Source organism: Mobula hypostoma, chromosome 3 (assembly GCF_963921235.1).
Source record: "Mobula hypostoma chromosome 3, sMobHyp1.1, whole genome shotgun sequence".
In the NCBI taxonomy this organism is placed as follows: domain Eukaryota; kingdom Metazoa; phylum Chordata; class Chondrichthyes; order Myliobatiformes; family Myliobatidae; genus Mobula; species Mobula hypostoma.
The window spans coordinates 103,177,650-103,200,007 of NC_086099.1; the positions used below are offsets into that span (position 1 = coordinate 103,177,650).

Below are 22,358 nucleotides of genomic sequence, written 5' to 3' on the forward strand. Positions count from 1 at the left end.
TGCAAAAACGTCAAAGTTCTGCTCTACTGAGGTAGTTTTCAGAGCTGCACAAACATGAGAAAATCTGCAGATGCTGGAAATCCAAAGCAACAGACACAAAATACTGGAGGAATTCAGCAGACCAGACAGGATCTCTCGAAAAGAGTAATCAGTCAACATTTCAGGCTGAGACCCTTCTTCAGTCCTGACGAAGGGTCTCAGCCCCAACATTGACTCTTTACTCGTTTCCATAGACGCTGCCTGACCTGCTAAGTTCCTCCAGCATTTTATGTGTGTTGCAATAATTGGAGTTGTGCAGGTTGGTTCAAATGCAGAATGTTTGAAGGGAAATAGCTGTACTTGAAGCTGCTGGCATTTCAGGCTTCAGGAAGCAGAATTCATTGTATCAACACTTCTACAATATATGTTTAGATTTATGTTTAAAAAATAGCAGGCAAAATATTATTTGAAATTGTCTTTTAAGCTGAAAATAAGAAAGTAAACTGAGATTAAAAAAATCTTATGACAGGCATCAGAGCATCTGCTTCATATAAAAAAAAGCAAAGCTTGGATTGTACTTCAAGAAGTGGAGGCAAAACTCCTTAATCACTTAAAAAATGTGAGCATAGTCTTCAACGAATCCTTTTTGATAGACCAATGTGAGAATTTTTGATGTTAATGGAAAGTGCACAAAATGTTTATGTCTGCATTTACAGCAACAAAGAAAAATTATGCCTACCACCCAGGCTTTGTTCTCAATATCACACATGAAGCTTATTTCTGCTTCTCACGTCTATCGGCATGGGAGGTTACACATTTTATCCTGTTTTGCCTCAGGGCACAATTTCAGTTCACTCATTTGGCTGCTTTGCTCTATTGAATAAATTTTACTCTTTCATCGGTAAAAATGTTCACCTCATGTGGAAGGAAATCCATAGCGAGGACTGCATGGTGCAGCGTAAATGTGGCATCCATGTGAACCAGGAATCAAAACCGCCATTTTAAAAAGTTCTGTTACCAATACCACAACTACCCCTGCTCTGTGGGTCATAGCTGGCAACTACCATCTTGCCCTAAATTGAGCTCTAAATGCTAGTTCTTCTTTCAGATGATACATGGTTACCGAACTGTACAGGGCCTGAGGCAGATGAATCATACAGTGTCTGGCAAACCAAGCATGAGGGAAAGGATGAGGTTTGGCGGGATTTTCATAGTTCCCATCTGTCAATCACCAGAGGATTCAGGCATCTGGACGAACCGCTTACAAATATTACCTTCAAGGTGAAAATACGTCATATCATCTGGAGTCAGACCTGGTTCCCTGCATCGATATTCCGTCAAGCTGCTGGCATACCCTAACTGAAAACTTCCCTAACAACTCATCTGTGCCCTATTTTACTCTGTCTTTATTCCACAGAATGTAATAATATTTGGAATGCCATCCAAAATGATGTGCCTGCCCTAAACCTGGAGGCACAAGAGACCACAGGGTGCTGGTGCAGCAGCACCAACTGCAAGAGGAACTCAGCTGCATCTGTGTGGGGAATTGAATTACTAACACTTTGCGTTGAAACCCTGCGTTCTTCCCCCGCTTCATCTCACCCACACACAACCACACCCCCCCCAATTCCCCAACAAATACCGCTCTAGGCCTGAATACTTTGGTGTACTGCTTTGCTCTCTTTCCCCATTTTAAGACAGCATATTTTCAGATATTACAAAGAAAATAAAAGAATTGTAAATTAAACACGATTATTCATATATCAAATATATTTTTATACCTTACTTATCCCTCTAAATCTGTGAAATGCAAGCCATTAATATCCACAAACAAGTTACTAGTAAAATCTGAAGAAGGTAGTTATCATTGATGACAAGAGACACTCAGGTGCAGGATTACCTTGTGGACATCACACTGTGGGTTCTGACACTGGGTAACGGTGCATCGGACGATATCGCTGTGGCAGCTGCAAACTTGGCAAGAATCTGGCTTCCAAACAGTATTATTCTGCAGAAAAAAGAAAAATGGTCAATGTGAAATGAAGAAAATATTTCCTGCTATGTTTTGTAACTCCAAAACAGAAAGCTGAAAATATAGAGCGGGCAATGCGAGTCTAACTTCATGTTTACTTTAAGCCAGGCGTGCTCATAACATGTGATGTCATGCACATCTCAGAAAGAAGAAAAAAAAGAGGATGACATATGTGTGTTGCACTGTACCATTTACACACTTTTACCAGCAATGCCTTATGTAAACAACAAAGAATCCATAATCAGATATATTTACAATATTACTCAAATAAAGGTCAAAGTAAATTTATTATCAAAGTACACAGAAGTCACCTTGAGATTCATTTTCTTGTGGCCATACTCAATAAATCTATAAAATAATAAACTTTATAGAATCAATGAAAGATCGCCCAACCAGGGTTTCAACCAGAGTGCAGAAGACAACCAACTGTGCAAATACAATAAAAATAATAACTATATAAGCAATAAATATTGAGAACTTGAGATGAAGAATCCATGAAAGTGAGTGCATTGGTTGTGGGAACATTTCAATGATGGGGCAACTGAAGTGCAAAGAGGTTATCCCCTTTGGTTCAGGTACCTGATAGTTGAGGGGTAGAAACTGTTTCTGAACCTGGCGGTGTGTCCTGAGGATTCTGTACCTTTTTCCCAATGGCAGCAGTGAGAAGAGAACATGTCCTGGGAGGTGGTGGTCCCTAATGATGGATGCTGTTTTCCTGTGATAGCATTTTATGTAGATATGCTCAATGGTGGGGAGGCTTTACCCACAATGGACTGGGCTGTATCCACTTCTTTTTGTAGAATTTTCCATTCAAGGGCATTGGTGTTTCCATACCACGCTGTGATGCAGCCAGTCAACATAGTCTCCACTACAAATTTTGTCAGTTTTAGATGCCATGCCGGATCTCCACGAACTCCGAAGAAAGTAGAGGAGCTGCTGTGCTTTCTTCATAATTGCACTTACGTGCTGGGCCCAGGACAGGCCCTCTGAAATAATAACACCAAAGAATTTAAAGTTTCTGACACTCTCCACTTCTGATCCTCCAATGAGGACTGGCACATGGACCTCTGGTTTTCTTCTGCTGAGGTCAATAATCAGATCATTGGTCTTGCTGACATTAAATAAGAGGTTGTTGTTATGGCACCACTCAGCCGGGTTTTCAATCTCTCTCCGATATGCTGATTCATCACCACCTTTGATATGGTTTATGACAGTGCCGTCATCAGCAAACTTGAATATGGCAACTGAAGATATGCTTAGCTATGCAATTATAAGTATAAATTGAGTACAGAAGGGGGCTAAGCACACGGCAGTGTGGTGCACCTGTGCTGATGGAGATTGTGGAAGAGATGTTGCCAATCTGAACAGACTGGGATCTACAAATGAGGAAATCAAGGACCCAATTGCACATGGTGATATTGAGCCCAAGGTTTTGGAGCTTATTGATTAGCTTTGAAGGGATGATGGTATTAAATGCTGAACTGCAGACAATGAAGAGCATCCCGATGTATGCATCTTGGCTGTCCAGATGTCCCAGGGTTGAGTGAAGAGTCAATGAGCTGGCATCTGCTGTGGACCTGTTGCTCCAGTAGGCAAATTTCAAAGTTGCTCCAGAGGCAATAGTTGATATGCTTCATTGCCAATCTCTCAAAACACTTCATCACTGTTTGTCTAAGTGTTACGGGTGCTAGTCAGTGAGGTACGTTACCATGCTATTCTAGGGCACCGGTATAATTGAAGTCTTCTTGAAGCAGGTGGGTACCTCAGACTGCTGAAGCGAGGGGTTAAAGATTTCAGTGAACACTGCAGCTAGTTACTCAACACAGGTCTGCACTATTTGGCCTGGTACCCCAACAGGGCCGGAGGCTTTTCATGGGTTAAGTCTCCTGAACACTGCTCGCACATTGGCCTCAGAGACTGAAATCATGGCATTGATGGGGGATATGGGAGTCTGTGATGGTTCCTCATGTCTGACTCTCAAAGCGAGTATATAAAGGCATCAAGCTCATGTAGAAGCGAATCACTTCCAGTGCCTACATTGCTTGATTTAACTTTATAAAAGTTGATAGTACTCAAACCCTGCCACAACTAACGAGCCTTCTTCATTGATTCAAGTTTTGTCCAGAATTGCCATGTCGCCCGTGAGGTGACTTTGTGGAGATCATACCTGGACCTCTTGTAACTTTCTTGGTCAGCAGACTTGAATGCCACTGACCTGAGCCTCAGCAAATTGCAGATCTCATGGTTCATCCAGTGCTTCTGTTTGGGAAAGACTCTGAATGATATTGTAGCGACACATTTGTCTACAACTGTTTTAATAAAGTCCGTGATGGTGATGGTGAATGAATGGTGTATTCATTCAGACAAAGATGAATCCTTGAACATGACCCAAGTCCACTGACTCTAAGCAATCCTGTAGTCACTCCTCTACCTCCCATATCCACCTCTTTGTTGCCCTAATCTCTGAAGCCTCGCTCTTCAGCCTCTGGCTGTGTTCAGGTAGGAGAAGGACAGCCAAGTGATCCAATTTACCAAAGTGTGATCTGGGCATGGCATCGTAGGCATTCCTTATCTTAGTATAACAGTAGTCCAGTTTGTTAGGACCTCTGGTACTACAGGTTATATGCCGATGGTATTTAGGCAGAATTTTCTTCAAACAAGCCCGGTTGAAGTCGCAAACAATGATTTGAAATGCATTGGGATGGACTGTTTCTTGTTTGGAGATGGTATCATGCAGTATCTCAAGCACTTGATTATCATTGGCCACTGGTGCAATGTAAACTATGGTCAGGATTACAGAGGAGAACTCCTTAGGTAAAGAGAATGGGAGACTTCCGGTAGCGCTCATGGAGTGAAGTCGCGTTCTTGACTCGCTCCATTACCTCTGAGTTTTTTCTCTCTATGGTCAGCTATACTTTAATTAACTATTAAGGCATCAATTTTTACAATACTTTGAATTAAACTGAATTCTCTGACAATTGGATGATACTGAGATCGGCTATGTCTAAGAACGGGAAAGACGGCAAGGATGGTAAACCTCCGGTTAAACCGAAAGCTACGGATCTCCCTCCGACTGAATCACCGGTGACTTTGAAAGCGATATCGGAGTTAATTCAGAGGGAAATTTCAACCTCTGTTAGGGAGATGATTCGTACAGAAATTGTGGGCTTTGTTAAAGACCTGATTCATACGGAAATCTCAACTAAGTTCCAGAAAATTGCCGATTCAATTGATAAGATGCAAACATGTATTGCGGAACATCAGTCGGCTATATCTGATCTTCAAAAATCCGCGCAACAAAGTGAGCTTAAGATGGGGAAAATCGAAGAAACAATTAATGTAATGAAGAAGAAACTTGACTTTTTGACTTTTAAAAACTCTGACTTGGAATCTAGAATGCGACGGCAGAATTTACGAATGATTGGCGTCAGGGAAGCCGTGGAAGCTAACAACCCTATGAAATATTTCTCCCAACTTTTAAAAGATGCATTCCCTACTGTATTTCCTGACCAACCACCGCTACTGGGTCGTGTTCACAGAATCCCATCATACTCGTCTAGGTCAGATAGACCTAGGCATGTTATCTTACGTTTTCATTACTTTCAAGACAAGGAGAGACTGTTTCGATTCGCTCGATCTAAAGGTTTCATTGATTTTTCGGATCTTAAGTTCCGATTCGTGGAAGATTTCAGTAAACCAATCTGGGACCAACGGGTCCGTTACAGATCCGTGATGTCGGAATTCTATAAGATGGATTTAAGACCAGCGCTGCTGTACCCTGCACGTCTAAGGATTCGCATGTTAGATGGAGCCCTTCGTTTTTTTGATTCTCCATCGGATGCCCAGAGTTATCTGGATCAACTTTCATCTTCAACATCTTAATTGCCTTTTTTTAATTTTCTCCGTTGATCGGAGGCTGTGAATTGGTTGGTTTTAACTTTTCTGTGCCCTATTTGGGCAGAAAAGTTTACTTTCGATTTCTTAATATGGCTGCTAAACTTTCTTTTTAACTGCGTCATTTCTTTCTTTTCCCAGGGGATTCTGGGTGGTTACTTCCCTTTTGTCATCTTACGTATTTCCTGTGCGGCCTTAAATTTTGTAGTTTTTTTTTAAATTTTATTCTGTTTTGCTTTTTATAATCATTTTATGTTAATAATCCTATTTTTTTTGTTGCTGTGTCTATTCATGAGTTTGAGGTTTATTGTGGTTTTTTTTTAATATATACTTTCCGGCTTTTGTTCTGTTCTGTGTGTATTTTAATTGAGCTAACTTTTTTTTACTTATTTTTTTTACTGTTTTACAATTAGCTGATCCTTTTCATATTTATACCTTTTTTTTAGGGAGCGTATACCGGAAGTCATGGGGGTAGTTTTAGCGCTTGCTTCTTTCTGGCGGGTCTGCTTTAGATTTCGCCTTGGGGTCTTGGGGTGGGGGGTGGGGGGCGGGGCTTCACGTTTTAGTTTGTTTCTCTTTGGGCTATATACATTATTGAAGTATTGGTTGCGTCCTTTTCCCCGGTATCTTTTGTATGTTCTGTTTCCTCTCCGGGTTTGTGGGTCGCGCCTATTGTCAATCCTCCTTGTTGTGGGTTGACTTTAGGATTTATGGAGTCTATTATTAATTTTGTCTCCTGGAATACTAATGGTCTTAATCATCCTATTAAAAGGAAAAAAGTTTTTAAAGTGTTCCGGAGACTTAAAGCACAAATTTTATTTTTACAAGAGACCCATGTACGGAGGGGGGACAGACTACGTTTTTTCAAATTCTGGAAGGGCCAACAATTTCATTCGAACTCCAATGCTAAGATTCGAGGCGTCTCTATTTTTATAGACTCCTCAGTTACTTTTATACAACAGGATATTATCTCTGATCCGAATGGTAGATTTTTATTGGTTAGTGGTTTACTATTTAATAAAAAAGTAGTTTTGGTTAATGTTTATGCTCCTAATATGGATTGTCCGGAATTTTATAAATCATTGTTTGATCAGTTTCCGAATTTGAACGAGTTTTCATTGATTTGGGGCGGAGATCTTAATACCTGTTTATCTCCAGCTTTGGACCGTTCGGCTCCTTTACGGACTTTACCTAATAAATCTGCAAATTTGATTAATTTTTTCCTTTCTGATTCTGGGTCGACGGACATTTGGCGTTTTCTGCATCCTCAGGAAAAAGATTTTTCCTTCTTTTCACATGTTCATCATTCCTATTCAAGAATTGATTATTTTTTCATTGATTCTCGTCTCATTCCTTCAGTGATTAAATGTGATTATGATTCTATAACCATTTCGGATCATGCTCCACTTAAGCTTTCTATTAAAATTATGGCCAATATACCAAACAATAGACAATGGCGTTTTAATTCGCTGTTGCTTCAGGACTCGGACTTTGTTAATTTTATGAATGAACAGATTGAGCTTTTTTTTACAATTAACCATACAGAAGATATTTCGGTTAACACTCTTTGGGACACTTTTAAAGCCTATATTCGGGGTCAGATTATTTCGTATTCCGTTGCTTTGAGGAAGAAACAGAAGCAGGAGGAGATGGCAATTGTGGACAAGATTAAAGAAATTGATAAGAAATATGTTATGGCTCCTTCTGAGGAGCTATACAAACAAAGAACTGAACTTCAAATGGAACACAGTTTACTACTCTCGTCCTCGATTGTAAACCAATTAAAGAAAACAAGAAGTGATTTTTATGTTCACAGTGATAAAATTGGCAAGCTGCTGGCTAATCAATTGAAATCTAATTATGTTAAATCTCAAATCAATCAGATTTATAACCAAAATGATCGATTGATATTGGATCATGTGGGGATTAATCAAACCTTTTGTGATTTTTATTCTTCTTTATATCAATCAGAGTCTCCTCGAGATTCTAAATATATGAATGATTTTTTAGATAAGTTAGACTTCCCTCAGATTTCACAGGATATGTCTTCTTTATTAGATACTTCCATTACAATGGATGAGATTAAGAATGTTATTTTTTCTATGAATCTGGGGAAAGCTCCTGGCCCTGATGGGTTTACCGTTGAATTTTATAAATGTTTTGCTTCTTTATTGATTCCTTGGCTCTATAAGGTTTTTGAGGCTTCTTTGAAACTTGGTAAACTTCCGGAATCTTTTAATAGAGCATCAATTTCTTTAATACTAAAGAAGGATAAAGACCCTGCTCAATGTGCATCTTATAGACCAATATCTTTATTAAATGTTGATTCTAAAGTTTTTTCTAAGTTATTAGCAAATAGACTAGAAAAAGTACTTCCTTCTATTATTTCGGAAGACCAAACGGGTTTTATTAAAGGTCGTTACTCTTTTTATAATATTCGTACATTGTTAAATATCGTTTATACTCCCTCACAAAATGTTCCTGAGTGTGTTATTTCTTTAGATGCCGAGAAAGCTTTTGATAGAGTAGAATGGCCTTATTTATTTAAGGTGCTTGAAATGTTTAATTTTAGCTTGAAATTTATATCCTGGATTAAACTGTTATATCACTCCCGTAGCCTCGGTTCGTACTAACTCCTTAAACTCACCTTTTTTTCCTCTCTTTCGTGGTACTCGACAAGGCTGTCCTCTTAGTCCCCTATTATTTGATATTGCATTAGAACCTCTTGCAATTGCTATTCGAGAATCTTCAAATATTACTGGGATAACTCGGGGATTAAAGTCCCATAAATTATCACTCTATGCTGATGATTTACTTTTATATATTTCTAATCCTGAGAGATCCATTCCTGCTGTTTTAGAGTTATTAGCACAATTTGGTCTTTTCTCAGGTTATAAATTAAATCTTAGTAAGAGTGAACTTTTTCCGATTAATAAACATCTTCCCTTATGTTATAAATTTCCATTTAAATTGATTAATAATTACTTTTCATATCTTGGGATTAAAATTACTTGTAAACATAAAGATTTATTTAAGACTAACTTTTTACCATTAATAGACCATATTACTCAACTTTCATCTAAATGGTTTCCCTTATATTTAACTTTGATTGGTCGTATTAATGCAGTTAAGATGTTTTTTTTGCCAAAATTTTTATATGTGTTTCAGGCATTACCAATTTTCGTTCCTAAATCTTTTTTTGATAAAGTTGACTCTAAAATTTCTTCATTTATTTGGCAGAATAAGAATCCGAGACTGGGTAAAATACATTTACAGAAAGCTAAGAGAGATGGAGGTTTAGCATTACCTAACTTTAGATTTTATTATTGGGCTATTAATATTCGACATATGAAATTTTGGTTACTTGACCGGGACATACTATCTATTCCTAAATGGGTAGCATTGGAATTACAATCTGTTCAGGGTTATACACTTGGTTCTATTTTAGGTTCCTCTCTTCCTTTTGATTCGAAACGCCTTAAGCAGGTCTCTAACCCGATAGTTAAATATGCTTTGCGCATTTGGTTTCAATTCAGAAAATTTTTTGATCTTAATCAATTCGGGTTAGCGATTCCTATTTTAGGTAACATATTTTTTCCTCCCTCTTTTACGGATCGCGCTTTTCAAACTTGGAAGACTAAGGGTATTTTACGGTTTTTGGATTTATTTTTAGATGGTTCCCTTATGTCTTTTGAACAATTATCTAATAAATATAACTTATCAAGAATACATTTTTTTAGATATTTACAAGTTAGAAATTTCCTAAGTACTATACTTTCTTCCTTTCCAATGCTTCCTCCTATATATATTTTAGATTCAATAATTAACCTTAATCCATGTCAGAAAGGTGCATCGGCTATGATTTATAATATTATTATGAAACTTAGGAAAGCTCCATTTGATAAGATTAGGGTAGATTGGGAACAGGAATTGGGGCTTACCATTTCTGTGGATGATTGGGGGCAGATTTTACAATTAGTTAATACTTCCTCTATTTGTGCTAAACATTCCCTAATTCAATTTAAAGTGGTTCATAGAGCACATATGTCCAAAGATAAGTTAGCGCGTTTTTACTCGCATATTAATCCTTTCTGTGATAGATGTTCGGGGCAGATAGCCTCTTTAACTCATATGTTTTGGTCTTGCCCTACTTTGGAAACTTTTTGGAGAGATATTTTCAATATTATTTCTAAGGTATTAAATATAGATATCTCTCCTCACCCTATTACTGCTATCTTTGGACTACCTAAAATTTCTAGTAATCTTTCCCCTTCAGCCCATAGAATGATTGCATTTCTTACTTTAATGGCGAAAAGATGTATTTTACAACATTGGAAAGAGCTTAATGCTCCAACTACCTTTTTTTGGTTTTCTCAGACGATTTTATGTTTGAATCTGGAGAAAATTAGAAGTAACCTTTATGATTCTTCATTTAAATTTGAACAGATTTGGGGACCTTTTATTCGATATTTTCATTTAATGTAATATTTACCCTTCTTGTTTTTTCTTCACTGTTTTAATGGAGGTCGGGATTGAGGACGTGATTTTAAGTTTAACTCTGTTTGGTTTCAAGTTAGCCCATTGCTTTGCTTTGCTTTTAGTTAGTTGCACGGTGGGTTTTTTTTGGGGGGGTTTTTTTTCTTTTTTTTCCATTGATATATATAAAATCTAGTATACTATTATGTTATCTTGGTTTCTTATGCTTAAATTACATTGTTTGTAGTATTTTCTTTTTGGTATTGTTATCTTTTGGAATTTTATTATACTTTAACATTGTATTAATGTTTATATGGCTTACCTTTTTTGTATACTTATTCAATAAAAAGATTTAAAAAGAAAAAGAAAAGAGAATGGATGGTTTTTGACAGTTAGGTATTCAAGGTCAAGGGGACATGAGTACGGCAAAACCAGATCGGAGCAACACCGAGAGAGAATCATGAAACACACACCTCCACCTTCTGCCTTTTCTGAATCAACAGTTCTGTCCCTTCGGTAAATGGAGAAGCTTTGCTGTTTGACTGCTGTATCTCGTATGCTGGGAGACAAAGTTTCACTCAGATCAATCTTTTGCTCAGGCCCTCAACTTTGTCCTCCAGGACGGCACAATTGCTAATCAGGTGCTGGATAAAGGGAGCCTCATCCCTCTGTGTTTCAGCTTGGCTTGGAACCGCCACCCACCCACCTCACCTTTCCGCCTAACTTCGTCCACTTAAAGCCACACCTGTCCACTCAGCTGAGGTCTTCAGACACTTGTGAAGCTTGTAGATTATTAAGTTAATTTGTAAGTACATTGATTAGAGGGAAATTACATGCTGCACTTTGCAGCAACTTGAAAGAGATATAAGTATTGCCCGCAGCCCACAGAGTGCCGCATGGTTCACCAGTGATGTTCTGTATTATTAAAGTATTACTGAAATGTTAAATACATGGCACTTCTCCCTGCTCAGCCTAAACTCCAACTGCTGGGTAATGGTTCACCATATTCAACATGGAGACAGCTGTGGCATCATCCAGTACCTTTCTTATTTCACGTTCAGTTGACTCTAAGACAGGGGCTGTGGTGTGCAAATGGTAAATAGATCTCCAGTCAAGTTCTAGTTGCCTCAGACAATCACATCCCCACGATGCTGCCCCTCCTCTTTTTACCACACAGAAGCTCAATGTGGCTTGTGGGTTTTCGTATTTCACTTTATGAAGGTCATCTCCGCAGGAGTTATCTTTTCTCCATTATAAGTTCTTAGTTGGATATCTACCGGCTTCAGTTCATTATCTTTGAAATTCCATTCAAATTTATTTTGTGGAATGACTGAAACAGCCAAGCCAGTGTCCAAATTCCATTTTAATTAATTTATCATTCACTTCTGGTGTAAGCGATATAGCTTGTGTATCATTAGTGGTCACATTGTAAATTTCAAGGCTGCCCAGTCCTGCGCAAGTCTCATCATTATCAGACTTTCCGTCGGCAGCATGCAGATTATTGTTCTCTCTGAAACAGCCACTTGACCCTTTTATCCTTTTCTCTTCCCTGTGCATTCCATTTATTTTGTCTTCCTGACATATTCTTTTATGTATCTTACTATGTTGCATTTTCTGCACGTTTTGTCTTTATTTCTGTATTTGTCTGCTGTAAGTGAGCCCACACCACAGTGTTCAGCCCGCACGATCTGTTCAGCCAGTCAGGTTTCTTTCCAGACATTGCAATTTTGTTCATGCTTACTTTCATTCCTGACTGCAACTCAGTTGTGTCTGCCTGCTGTTTCCATTGATACAGCAATTTCAAAGGCTCTTTTAAATGTAAGTTGTACTTCAGTTAGGAGCTGTTTTTGAATGCTTTCTTGTAAGAGTCCACAAACTATATGATCTCTTAGTGCATCATTAAGCCTATCACTGAACTGACAATGCTTGGACAATTTCTCAATTCAGCCACATACGCTGAAATGGACTCCCCTTCGTTTTGATTCTGCTTATGAAACCTAAAGTGTTCTGTAATCCATGATAGCTTCAGTTCTAAATGTCCTTGCATTACTTTCACAATATCAGCAAAGCTCATTTCAGCTAGTTTAGTTGGTGCAGTTAAATTTCTAAGCAAACTGTATGCCTTTATGTCCAATGCACTCTGCAAATCTGACGTTTGTTTATCTTTAGCTATTACATTTGCTTTAAGACACAGCTCAATCTACCCAGTATATATATTCCAGTTATCTTTTGTGTAATCAAATGCATTAAAATATTCTAGCCATTTTTGCACTTTTTTTTAATGATTATTATCACCCGGTACTCACTGCTTACAAACCCATAAGTTCTTCTGTTTTCTGCCTTTTTTATTCAATTGTCTTTCCTTTTGTGAAGAAGCATCATCTCACTGTGCTTCATCTCAGCTTTATTTTAAAACATACCTCATCACCACTGTTAAATTTTGTAACTCTAAAACATAAAACTAATTAAAAGCAAAAACAAAGAGCCAGGAATATGAGTCTAACTTCATGCTTACTTTAAGCGAGACAAGTATGTATCGCATGGTGGTATGATGACGTGTGCCATTTACATACTTCTACAGATAACCAGCAATGTATTATGTAAACAAAAAATGGTTAATCAAACAATTATATTTACAACTTTGCTCAACAACTCCTGAAATATTAAATACACGACAATTCCAGATTAACTTTTGCTGACTTGTAGATTTAGATTGCACCAACCTTATACATTATATTCAAGTCAGCATTTTGCCTACCAAACCACACATTAACACATAAAAAATCATCTCACCATCAATTTCGTTTCGGCTCTTTATGCTGTTGTCATTCATAATAATTTTAGCCAAAGCACGTCATGACCTATACTAGTGAGAGACAATGCTCCAATGCTCATCCAGGTGTGCGGTGATCATTGTCACTTCAATAGGTCAGAGGAACTATCTCCTAAGGGTTCTTGAGCTCCCTAATCAAATCTGGTTCCTAATCATAACACCCAATCTAGAATTGCCTTTTCCCTAGTGGGCTCAATCAAAACCTGCTCCGAAAGGTATTCTACAAATTCCCTCTCTTGGGATGCAGCACCAACCTAATTTTCCCAATGGACCTGTATATCCAAATCCCCAGTGACTATTGTAACATTGCCCTTTTTACATATCTTTTCTATCTCCTGTTGTAATTTGTATTCCACATCCTGCCTCCTGTTTGGAAGCTTGTATATAACTCCCAACAGGGTCTTTTTACCCCTGCAGTTTCTTAACTCTACGCACAAGAATTCTACATCTTTCAATCCTACATCACCCCTTTCTAAGGATTTGATTTCATTTTTTACCAAATGAGCCACTGCCTGCCCTCTGCTTACCTGCCTGTCCTTTCGATACAATGTGTATTCTAGGATGTAAAGCTCCCAACTACGATCTGCTCTCAGCCATGACCCAGTGATGCCCACAATGTCATACCTGCCATTCTCTAACTGTGCTACAAGGTCATCTACCTTATTTTGTATACCACGTGCAATTAAATATAACACCTTCAGTTATGTATTCATTACCTTTTTTGAATTTTCCCCATGTTACTTTTCAACTCATCGCACTAACTATAATTTTGCCTGTCCTTCCTCACTACAGATGGCATCTACTTGTGTACCAACCGCCCCATCCTCAGCCCTATCATTCCAGTTCCCTTGCCCTGCCAAATTAGTTTAAACCGTCCCCAGTAGCTCTAGCAAACCTATCTGCAAGGATATTGGTCTCCTCGGGTTCAAGAATAACCCATTCTTTTTGTACAGGTCATACCTTCCCCAGAAGAGATCCCAAATGATCCAGACACCTGAAACCCTGCCGCATTTCCTCAGCCACTCATTCAGCTGTACCATCATCCTATTCCTGACATGACTGGTACATAGCACTGGGAGTAACTCAGAGATTACTACCTTGGAGGTACTGCTCTTTATCCTGCTCCCTAACTCACTACACAGGACCTTTCCCCCCTTTTCTTCCTATGTCTCTGGTGCCAAATACTGCTCACCCACTCTCTTGAGAATCTTCAGCAGCCACTCTGAAACATGATTGACCTTCGCATTTGGGGCACAAGTCACCATCCTGGCTTCACTTTCATGGCAACAGATTCTGCTGTCCGTCCCGCTAACTACTGAGTCTCCTATCACTATTGCTCTGCCTGACCTTCCCCTTCCCTGCTGATCCTCAGAGTCAGCCACAGTGCCACTGGCCTGGCTTCTGCTGTTGCTGTGGTCTGATAGAATAGTTCCCTCCTCCCCAGCAGTGTCCAAAGTGGCATACTTGTTGATGAGGGGAATGGGCCATGGGAGAACCCAGCACTGACTGCTTATTCCCCTTACTTCTCCTAGTGGTCACCCATCTACTCTCTGAAGCCTGCACTCTGGCTGTGACCACCTCAGTAAAAGTCACATCTTTGAGGTTTTCAGCCTCCTGAATAATCCAAAGTACATCCTGCTCCAGCTTGTTGACCTTGTAAGTCAGGAGCTAAGGTTGGCTACACCTCCTGCAGAAGTGGCCATCAGGGAATCCATTGGGTACCCTGAAATCCCACATCTCACAGGAGGAGCATTCTATTGCCTAATTTGCCTCTCCAACAACTAGGGCAAACCTGCGTGCAAGGACATTGGTCCCACTTGTTTTGAGATTTAACCCATCCCTTTTATAGAGTTGATACCTTCCCCAAAAGAGATTGTAATGATCCACTAATCTGAAACACTAACCCCTGCATCCCAATTTCTCAGCCACATCACCCTATTCTTATGGCTAGGAGCAGCTCACTATAAATTGCCCATAAGCATGCAGGAGAGTGGCAGGATCGGAGAGAGTTGATGAGAATGTAGGGATTAGTGTAACTTAGCGGAGGAAGAGCCTGCTTCTGTACAGTACAACTCCCTAACACTATGTAGACAATGAAATTTATCCAGCACAATAAGGCAGGTAAGATTTATTGTTCAATGTTCATTATAGCAGGCATCCAACATTGAACGACACAGGCAGTGGGCCAAATGTTGCAGTTTAGTGGTTAGCACAACGCTTTACAATACAGGCGACCTGTGGTCAATTTCTGCCGCTGCCCATAAGCAGTTTATGTGTTCTCACCATGACCGCGCGGGTTTCCTCCCACAGTCTAAAGACGTACCGACTGGTAGGTTAATTGGTCATTGTAAATTGCCCCGTGATTAGGCAAGGATTAAGTTGGGGGATTGCTGGGCAGTGGGGGTCAAATGGCTGCAGGGGCCTGTTCCACACTGTATCTCGATAAATATGTTACTTGTTTTCATTTTGCACCAACAGTCATTTTTTGTTAATTTTCCATTTGTTCTTGCTTTTCTTTGTGTGAGATCATCAATGTTTTTGCAATGTATTGGCATGCTCATTTAACTTTTCACCAAAGTTCTCTTTGCCAGTCCTCAACAGTAACTGCAAGATGGCATGGTATCCATTTCCAGATCACAGTCGCTTGCTCTTTCCTGACATTTTGCCCCACCTTTACCAGGATGACCCTCCTAGAGGACCGCAGCCTTGCCGTTGTTTGGAGGCTTGCTTGTCTCAATGACCTGGACAGCAATGCTGGCTGGAGTCAAGGCTTTATGCTTTGGCTCTTGGTCGGGTCACCCATGCCAAACTGGTCAAAGGGTAGAGGCCAGAATAAGAGTGGTCCACCCGTCCTCCAGGTGCAGAGGTTCAGCTCGGGGCTAACAACCCTGACTGGTAAAACAAAATTGTTACCGAAACAGCAATGAAAAATCCTTCTGCATCTGTATGTAACAGCATTCCTGGGTCTCAACTCAGGGCATGTTTGACTGACAGTAGTGAAAACTAAGAGGAAGCTACTGGCATGATGAAGGAAGCCCTGAACACCACAAGAGATGGAGGACCTTCACTGCGGTCCTAAAAAACGGAGACACCTCCTTCTCCCTTATTAGGGAAAGAGAGAATTTGCAGTGTGTCATATGCCAGAAGAAACGCGAAATCTTTGGGGTAACTGCAAGTCTGTGTCTTTGCTATTGCTTAGCTCATGCTTGAGTGCTCGGTGGTGATACTGATGCTTGCTTTTTTTGCCAGTGAGGGAGGAGGGATTGTTGCTCACTGCCGCTTACGCACGGGAGGGAAGGGAGCTCGGGGGGAGGGGACTTTGGGGTTCTCATGTTTATCTGTCGTTCATTCGTTGGGGCACTCCTCTGTTTTCGTGGACGTTTGCGAAGAAAAAGCATTTCAGGATGTCTATTGTATACATTTCTCCAATGTTAAATTGAACCTTTGAGTTCCAGCAGCATTAAGGGCAGTGAAATTACCATGATGATATATCTTGATGGAGAGAACATGCAGAGACGACAGCAGAAAAATTATGTGTTTTTGTTCATTAATCCTAGGTTCCCTTGTGCTTTACTAACAATTCTTTCATATTCCACAATGAAAAAGAATGTACAAATACACAAAAGATCCCTCTGTTCCTACACTTTTTAAATGGCACCTTCAAACCTATAATGTTGCCATCTATTTATTTACTGAAACATACCATCACATAGTTCCCCGTATTAACTTTCAGTTGCCACTTGCCCACTGAATGCCAAGGTATATCCTCCCATGTTCTGTACTATCCTCATATTGTGTCTACACAGAGTGCAGTTTGAACAAATAAAGAGATTTCGTTGCTTCTCCCTGATCACTCTAGTGATGCATCTTCACAAATTAGGACTTAAACATACCACAAAAATGTTCTAGCAGGTATCTGCTGGTGATTCCTACAAAAAGTAGTGGATTTTGCACAGTACATCACAGGTAAAGTCCTTCCCACCACTGAGTACCTCTAACTGAAAGGAAAGCAGCAACCACCATCAGAGATTCTTACCAGCCAGGTCATGCTCACTTCTCACTGCTGCCATCAGGTAAAGGTACAAGAGCATCACCAGGTTCAGGAACAGTTACTGTTGTGCATTTGATATTTCAATAATATCTGAGTAATCTTGAATATATATATTGGTTGACTAAATATTCTTGTTTGTTTAAATAATTGATTATAGGTTCTCTGTAAAAACACAATAATTGCATACATTGTCATGTTACGATATTGTAAGTGTGCGTCTCGCTTAGAGTAAACTCAAACTACACCCTTATTTACGGACTCCCATGAGTTTCTATGAATTAATTTAATTTAATTACTTACCTAATTAACTGTTACAAAACACAAGAGTTACCATCAGGCTCCTGAACAAAAGTGGATAATTACACTCAACTTCATTTGTCCTATTATGGAAATGTTCCAACAACCAATTATCTCACTTTTAAAGACCCTATCTCACGTTCTTGTTAATTATTACTATTTATTTATATTTGCATTTGCATAGTTTGTTGCCTTCTGCACTCTGGTTGATCTTCCATTGATCCTGTTATAATTACTATTCTATAGAATTGGCTGAGTATGCTCACAAGAAAATAAATCTCAGGGTTGTAAATAGTGATATATATGTACTTAAATAATAAAATTTATTCTGAACAGATAGCACATTATCCCTACACATTCCACAACATTTGCTGACATAGCTTGACCTCTCTTGAAATGAGATGGACCCCTGCTGGATGCTACAACCATGGGCTGAAGGCTGGCAGATGAACAGAAATTATCTAACTCCATTAAGAGTACCAGGAGAGCCACCATCAGCTGCCTGTACTGAAGTTAGGACAGACCTTAAACCTTTGGTATCCTCATAACTGACCCTTCTCCTCACATACCAATGGTTCCTGTTACACAATAACCACTCGTTCTTTCACCATGACTGCAGTCAGGCTACCAAGAAATGACATGCAAGTAATGCTGCCTTTGGCACAGACTAACTGAATGCTGAGAAAGGCACCTACTCTGCTAATGTTGAATATAGGTTGCCTACAATTCCCTCAGCCATAGACCCCCCAAACATGGAAGCAATATACTCACGCTCCCTGCTATGTTCTAACAAAAGAAAATTAAAAGTATTCAGCATTCTGGTTTTACAGAACACGTGACCTCTCTTTAGTAGCAGATAAACAGAAATTACGCAATAATAAAAGGAAATGCACCTCCAGCCTAAAATGTGCCAGTCATAAAATGCTGGAGGAACTCAGCAGGTCAGACAGCATCAAAGGAAACGAGTAAACAATCAACATCTCAGGCCAAGGCCCTTCTTCAGGACTGGAAAGGAAGGGAGAAGACATCAGAATAAGGAGGTGGAGGGAGGGGGAGGAGGTGGAGGGGATGGAGGGAAAGGGAGAAGGACAAGCTCGACGGTGATAGGTGAAGCCAGGTAGGTGGGGGAGGGGATAAAGTAAGAAACTGGGAGGTAACAAGTGGAAAAGGCGAGGGGCTGGAGGAGGAGGAACCTGGTAGAAGAGGAGAGTGGATCATGGGAGAAAGGAAAGAAGGATGGGCACCAAAGGGAGGTGATAGGCAGGTGAGGAGAAGAGGTAAGAGGCCAGAGTGGGGAAATGAAGAAGACAGAATCATAATCAGAATCGGATTTAATATCACTGCAAGCGTCATGAAATTAGTTAACTTTACGGCAGCAATACATTGAAATACATAATAAATAAATACAGAGAACAAAAAAACTGAGTTACATTAAGTTAATAAGATCTATTAAATTATTAAGTTAAAATAAGTAGTACAAAAAACAGAAATAAAAAAGCAGTGAGGTAGTGTTCATCTGTTCAATGTCCACTTAGAAAGCAGAGCACAGAAGGGAAGAAGCTTTTCTTGAATCACTGAGTGTGTCCCTTCATGTTTCTGCACCTCTTTCCTGACAGTAACAGTGTGAAGAGGGCACGTCCAGGTTGCTGACGATCCTTAATGATGGACGCCGCCTTCCTAAGGCACCACACCTTGAAGATGTCTAGGATACTGCGGAGACTGGTGGCCATGATGGAGCTGACTAGTTTTACAAGTTTCTGCAACTTACTTTGATCTTGTACAGTTGCTCCTCCCCCATACCACATGGTGATGCAGCAGTCAGAATACTCTCCACAGTATATTTATAGAAGTTTTTGATGGATAGTGGAGGAAAAAAATTACCAGAAATTGGAAAAATCCTCCTGTCTTCTCCTATCATTTTAGATCTCCCCCTCTCCCTCCCACTTTCAAATCTCTTACTATCTCTTCTTCCAGTTAGTCCTGACGAAGGGTCTCGGCCTGAAACGTCGACTGTACTTCTTCCTGTAGATGCTACCTGGCCTGCTGCGTTCACCAGCATTTTGTGGGTGTTGCCTGAATTTCCAGCATCTGCAGATTTTCTCATGTTTCCAGATCATTCAGTTAATTTTCTAGTGTTAATATCTGTGGGTATATTCTACTTATACATTGCACTGCACAGCTGCAAGCTTTGTTTTTAATTTTCTCACTTTTTGGGACTCTTGCCCCAGTCCCCGTATGTTCATGAAAAGAACTCTGAGAGGTCAAAGGAGCTTCAGGTAACTTTTTTGCCATCTAAATTCAATGCTTTAGTCAATGTCAAGAGTTCCTTATTCTATTTCAACATGATGACTTTGACAACATTAGATGGCTTATGAAGTCAGTTCAGAAGATTGTAAGAGTCAACCATTTTGTGGTGGATCTACAGACTAGACAGGGCAAAGATGGAAAATGCCCTTTCCTGAATAATATTACAGGCTTCCACAAAATTTTCTAACTACTTAAGTTTCGTAACACGAGAAAATCTGCAGGTGCTGGAAATCCAAAGCAACACAGACAAAATGCTGGAGGAACTCAGCAGGCCAAGCAGCTTCTATTGAGTTCCTAACCTTAGCCAACATATTAGCAAACTAAATGAAGAGAGAATGTGAAGGAAACTAACCTCAGGTTCTTGGACCTGCAGGCATCCACAAAGTAATCCAATGAAGAGTCTAAAATTACAGCAGCAATTATAAGACCAATTAAATTCATTATCATATGGCAAAGTGTTTTAATAAGATGGTGCAAAACCTTTAAAAGTAAGGAGTTTGGAATTGAGAGGAAAGTTAGGACGAACACATTGCCCAAAAGAGAAAAGGACAGATAACAGTCAGACTGATGATGCACTCTCTTTCCTGATGCAGGGTTTCAACTTGAAACATTAACTATCCATTTCCCTCTACAGATACTGCCCGAACCACTCAGCTCCTTCATCAGATTACAGATTGCTCCAGGTTACAGCCTCTGTAGTCCCTTCTGCCTCCAGGACTGACAAATGTGGCAACAGCCCATAAGACATAGGAACTGCATTAGGCCATTGAGTCTGCTAGCCATTCTATCATGGCTGATTTATTATCCCTCCCAAACCCATTCTCCTGCCTTCTCCCCGTAACTTATGACGCCCTTACTAATCAAGAACCTATCAAACTCCGCTTTAAATATCCTCAATGACTTGTTCTACACAGCCGTTTGACAATGCATTCCACAGATTCAATACTCTCTGACTAAAAAAATTCTCATCTCTATTCCATAAGGATGTCCTATTCTGAGACAGTTGCTTCTGAGCCTAAACTCCCCAACTAAAGGAAACATCTTCTCCATATCCACTCTGTCCAGACCTTTCAATATTGCCTAGGTTTCGATGAGATTTCCCACTCATTCTTCTAAACTCCAGCAGTCACAGGCCCAGAACCATCAAATGCTCCCCTTACATTAACTCTTCCATTTCCAGGATCATTCTTGTGAAACTCATCTGGACCATGTCCAATACCGACACACATCAAAGTTGCTGGTGAATGCAGCAGGCCAGGCAGCATCTCTAGGAAGAGGTGCAGTTGACGTTTCAGGCCGAGACCCTTCGTCAAGAGTAACTGAAGGAAGAGTTAGTAAGAGATTTGAAAGTGGGAGGGGGAGGGGGAGATCCAAAATGATAGGAGAAGACAGGAGGGTGAGGGATGGAGCCAAGAGCTGGACAGGTGATTGGCAAAAGGGATACGAGAGGATTATGGGACAGGAGGTCCGGGAAGAAAGACAAGCCGGAGGGAACCCAGAGGATGGACAAGGGGTATAATCAGAGGGACAGAGGGAGAAAAAGGAGAGTGAGAGAAAGAATGTGTGTATAAAAATAAGTAACAGATGGGGTACGAGGGGGAGGTGGGGCATTAGCGGAAGTTAGAGAAGTCCAATACCAACACATCAGTTTTAGATAAGGAGCTCAAAATTGCTCACAATACTCCAAGAACTGTCTGACCAATACTTTATAAAGCCTAAGCATTACATCCTTGCTTTCATATTCGAGACCTCTTGAAATGAATGCTAACATCGTATTTGCTGATATGCAATCTGAATGTGTTAAATAGCTTAAAAAGCAATTTCATTCAGCTTTGACACAGTAAAGAACATAAGGGCATGGTAACCAGGCAAATAAACAAGGACTTGCCAGGCCAAAGAAGAATTTCTGTTGATATCATGCTTCACAAATTATCCTAGGCATCAATTTTTATTGGAATCCTAACCATGGAACTAGTTAAACATATGGTCAAAGGGTTATGCAGAACTAAAAAATCCTGTAAGAACACGACTGAAAAAAATTGAAAAGCAAAAATGCTACATAGAAACATCCTCGTTTTTCTTGCTGTGCATTATGTCAAAATCATGTCATTTAGGTGTACATTAACCAACCACAGATGGCCAACAACCAGAGAAATAATGATTTCCACTTTACGTGGTGACTAATCCTATTAATTACAATTAAGATTCTCAATTGTAGTTATTAGATGTAATCTTACAATCAATGAAGACACATAGATTAAGGCCTTGCAGCAGCAGATGAGACTTTCCAATGTAAACGCTCGCTTCAAAAACCTTACTCACCCATTAAAAAAAAGATATTTTTAAAAGAGTTTGACTCTATTTGTGTTCCTTATTCAGAATCAGAATAAGATTTATTATCACTGGCATGTCTCGTGAAATTTGTTAACTTATCATCTGTGTACTTAGGGAAGGAGTTGGGGGACGAGACTGGGATTCTCTTCAGGGTT

The 22,358-nt window shown here is 39.7% G+C and overlaps 1 protein-coding gene across 5 annotated transcripts in view; it reads right to left on the reverse strand.

Moving 5' to 3' along the window:
* The window catches only part of fras1 (Fraser extracellular matrix complex subunit 1), a 594,524-nt gene that overhangs the window by 375,144 nt on the left and 197,022 nt on the right, over window positions 1–22,358 (reverse strand). For all 5 annotated transcript variants that reach the window (XM_063043539.1, XM_063043540.1, XM_063043536.1 and 2 more), the window contains exon 3: window positions 1,880–1,987. In XM_063043539.1, coding sequence (XP_062899609.1) covers window positions 1,880–1,987 — 108 coding nt within the window. The remainder of the gene's footprint in view (window positions 1–1,879; window positions 1,988–22,358) is intronic.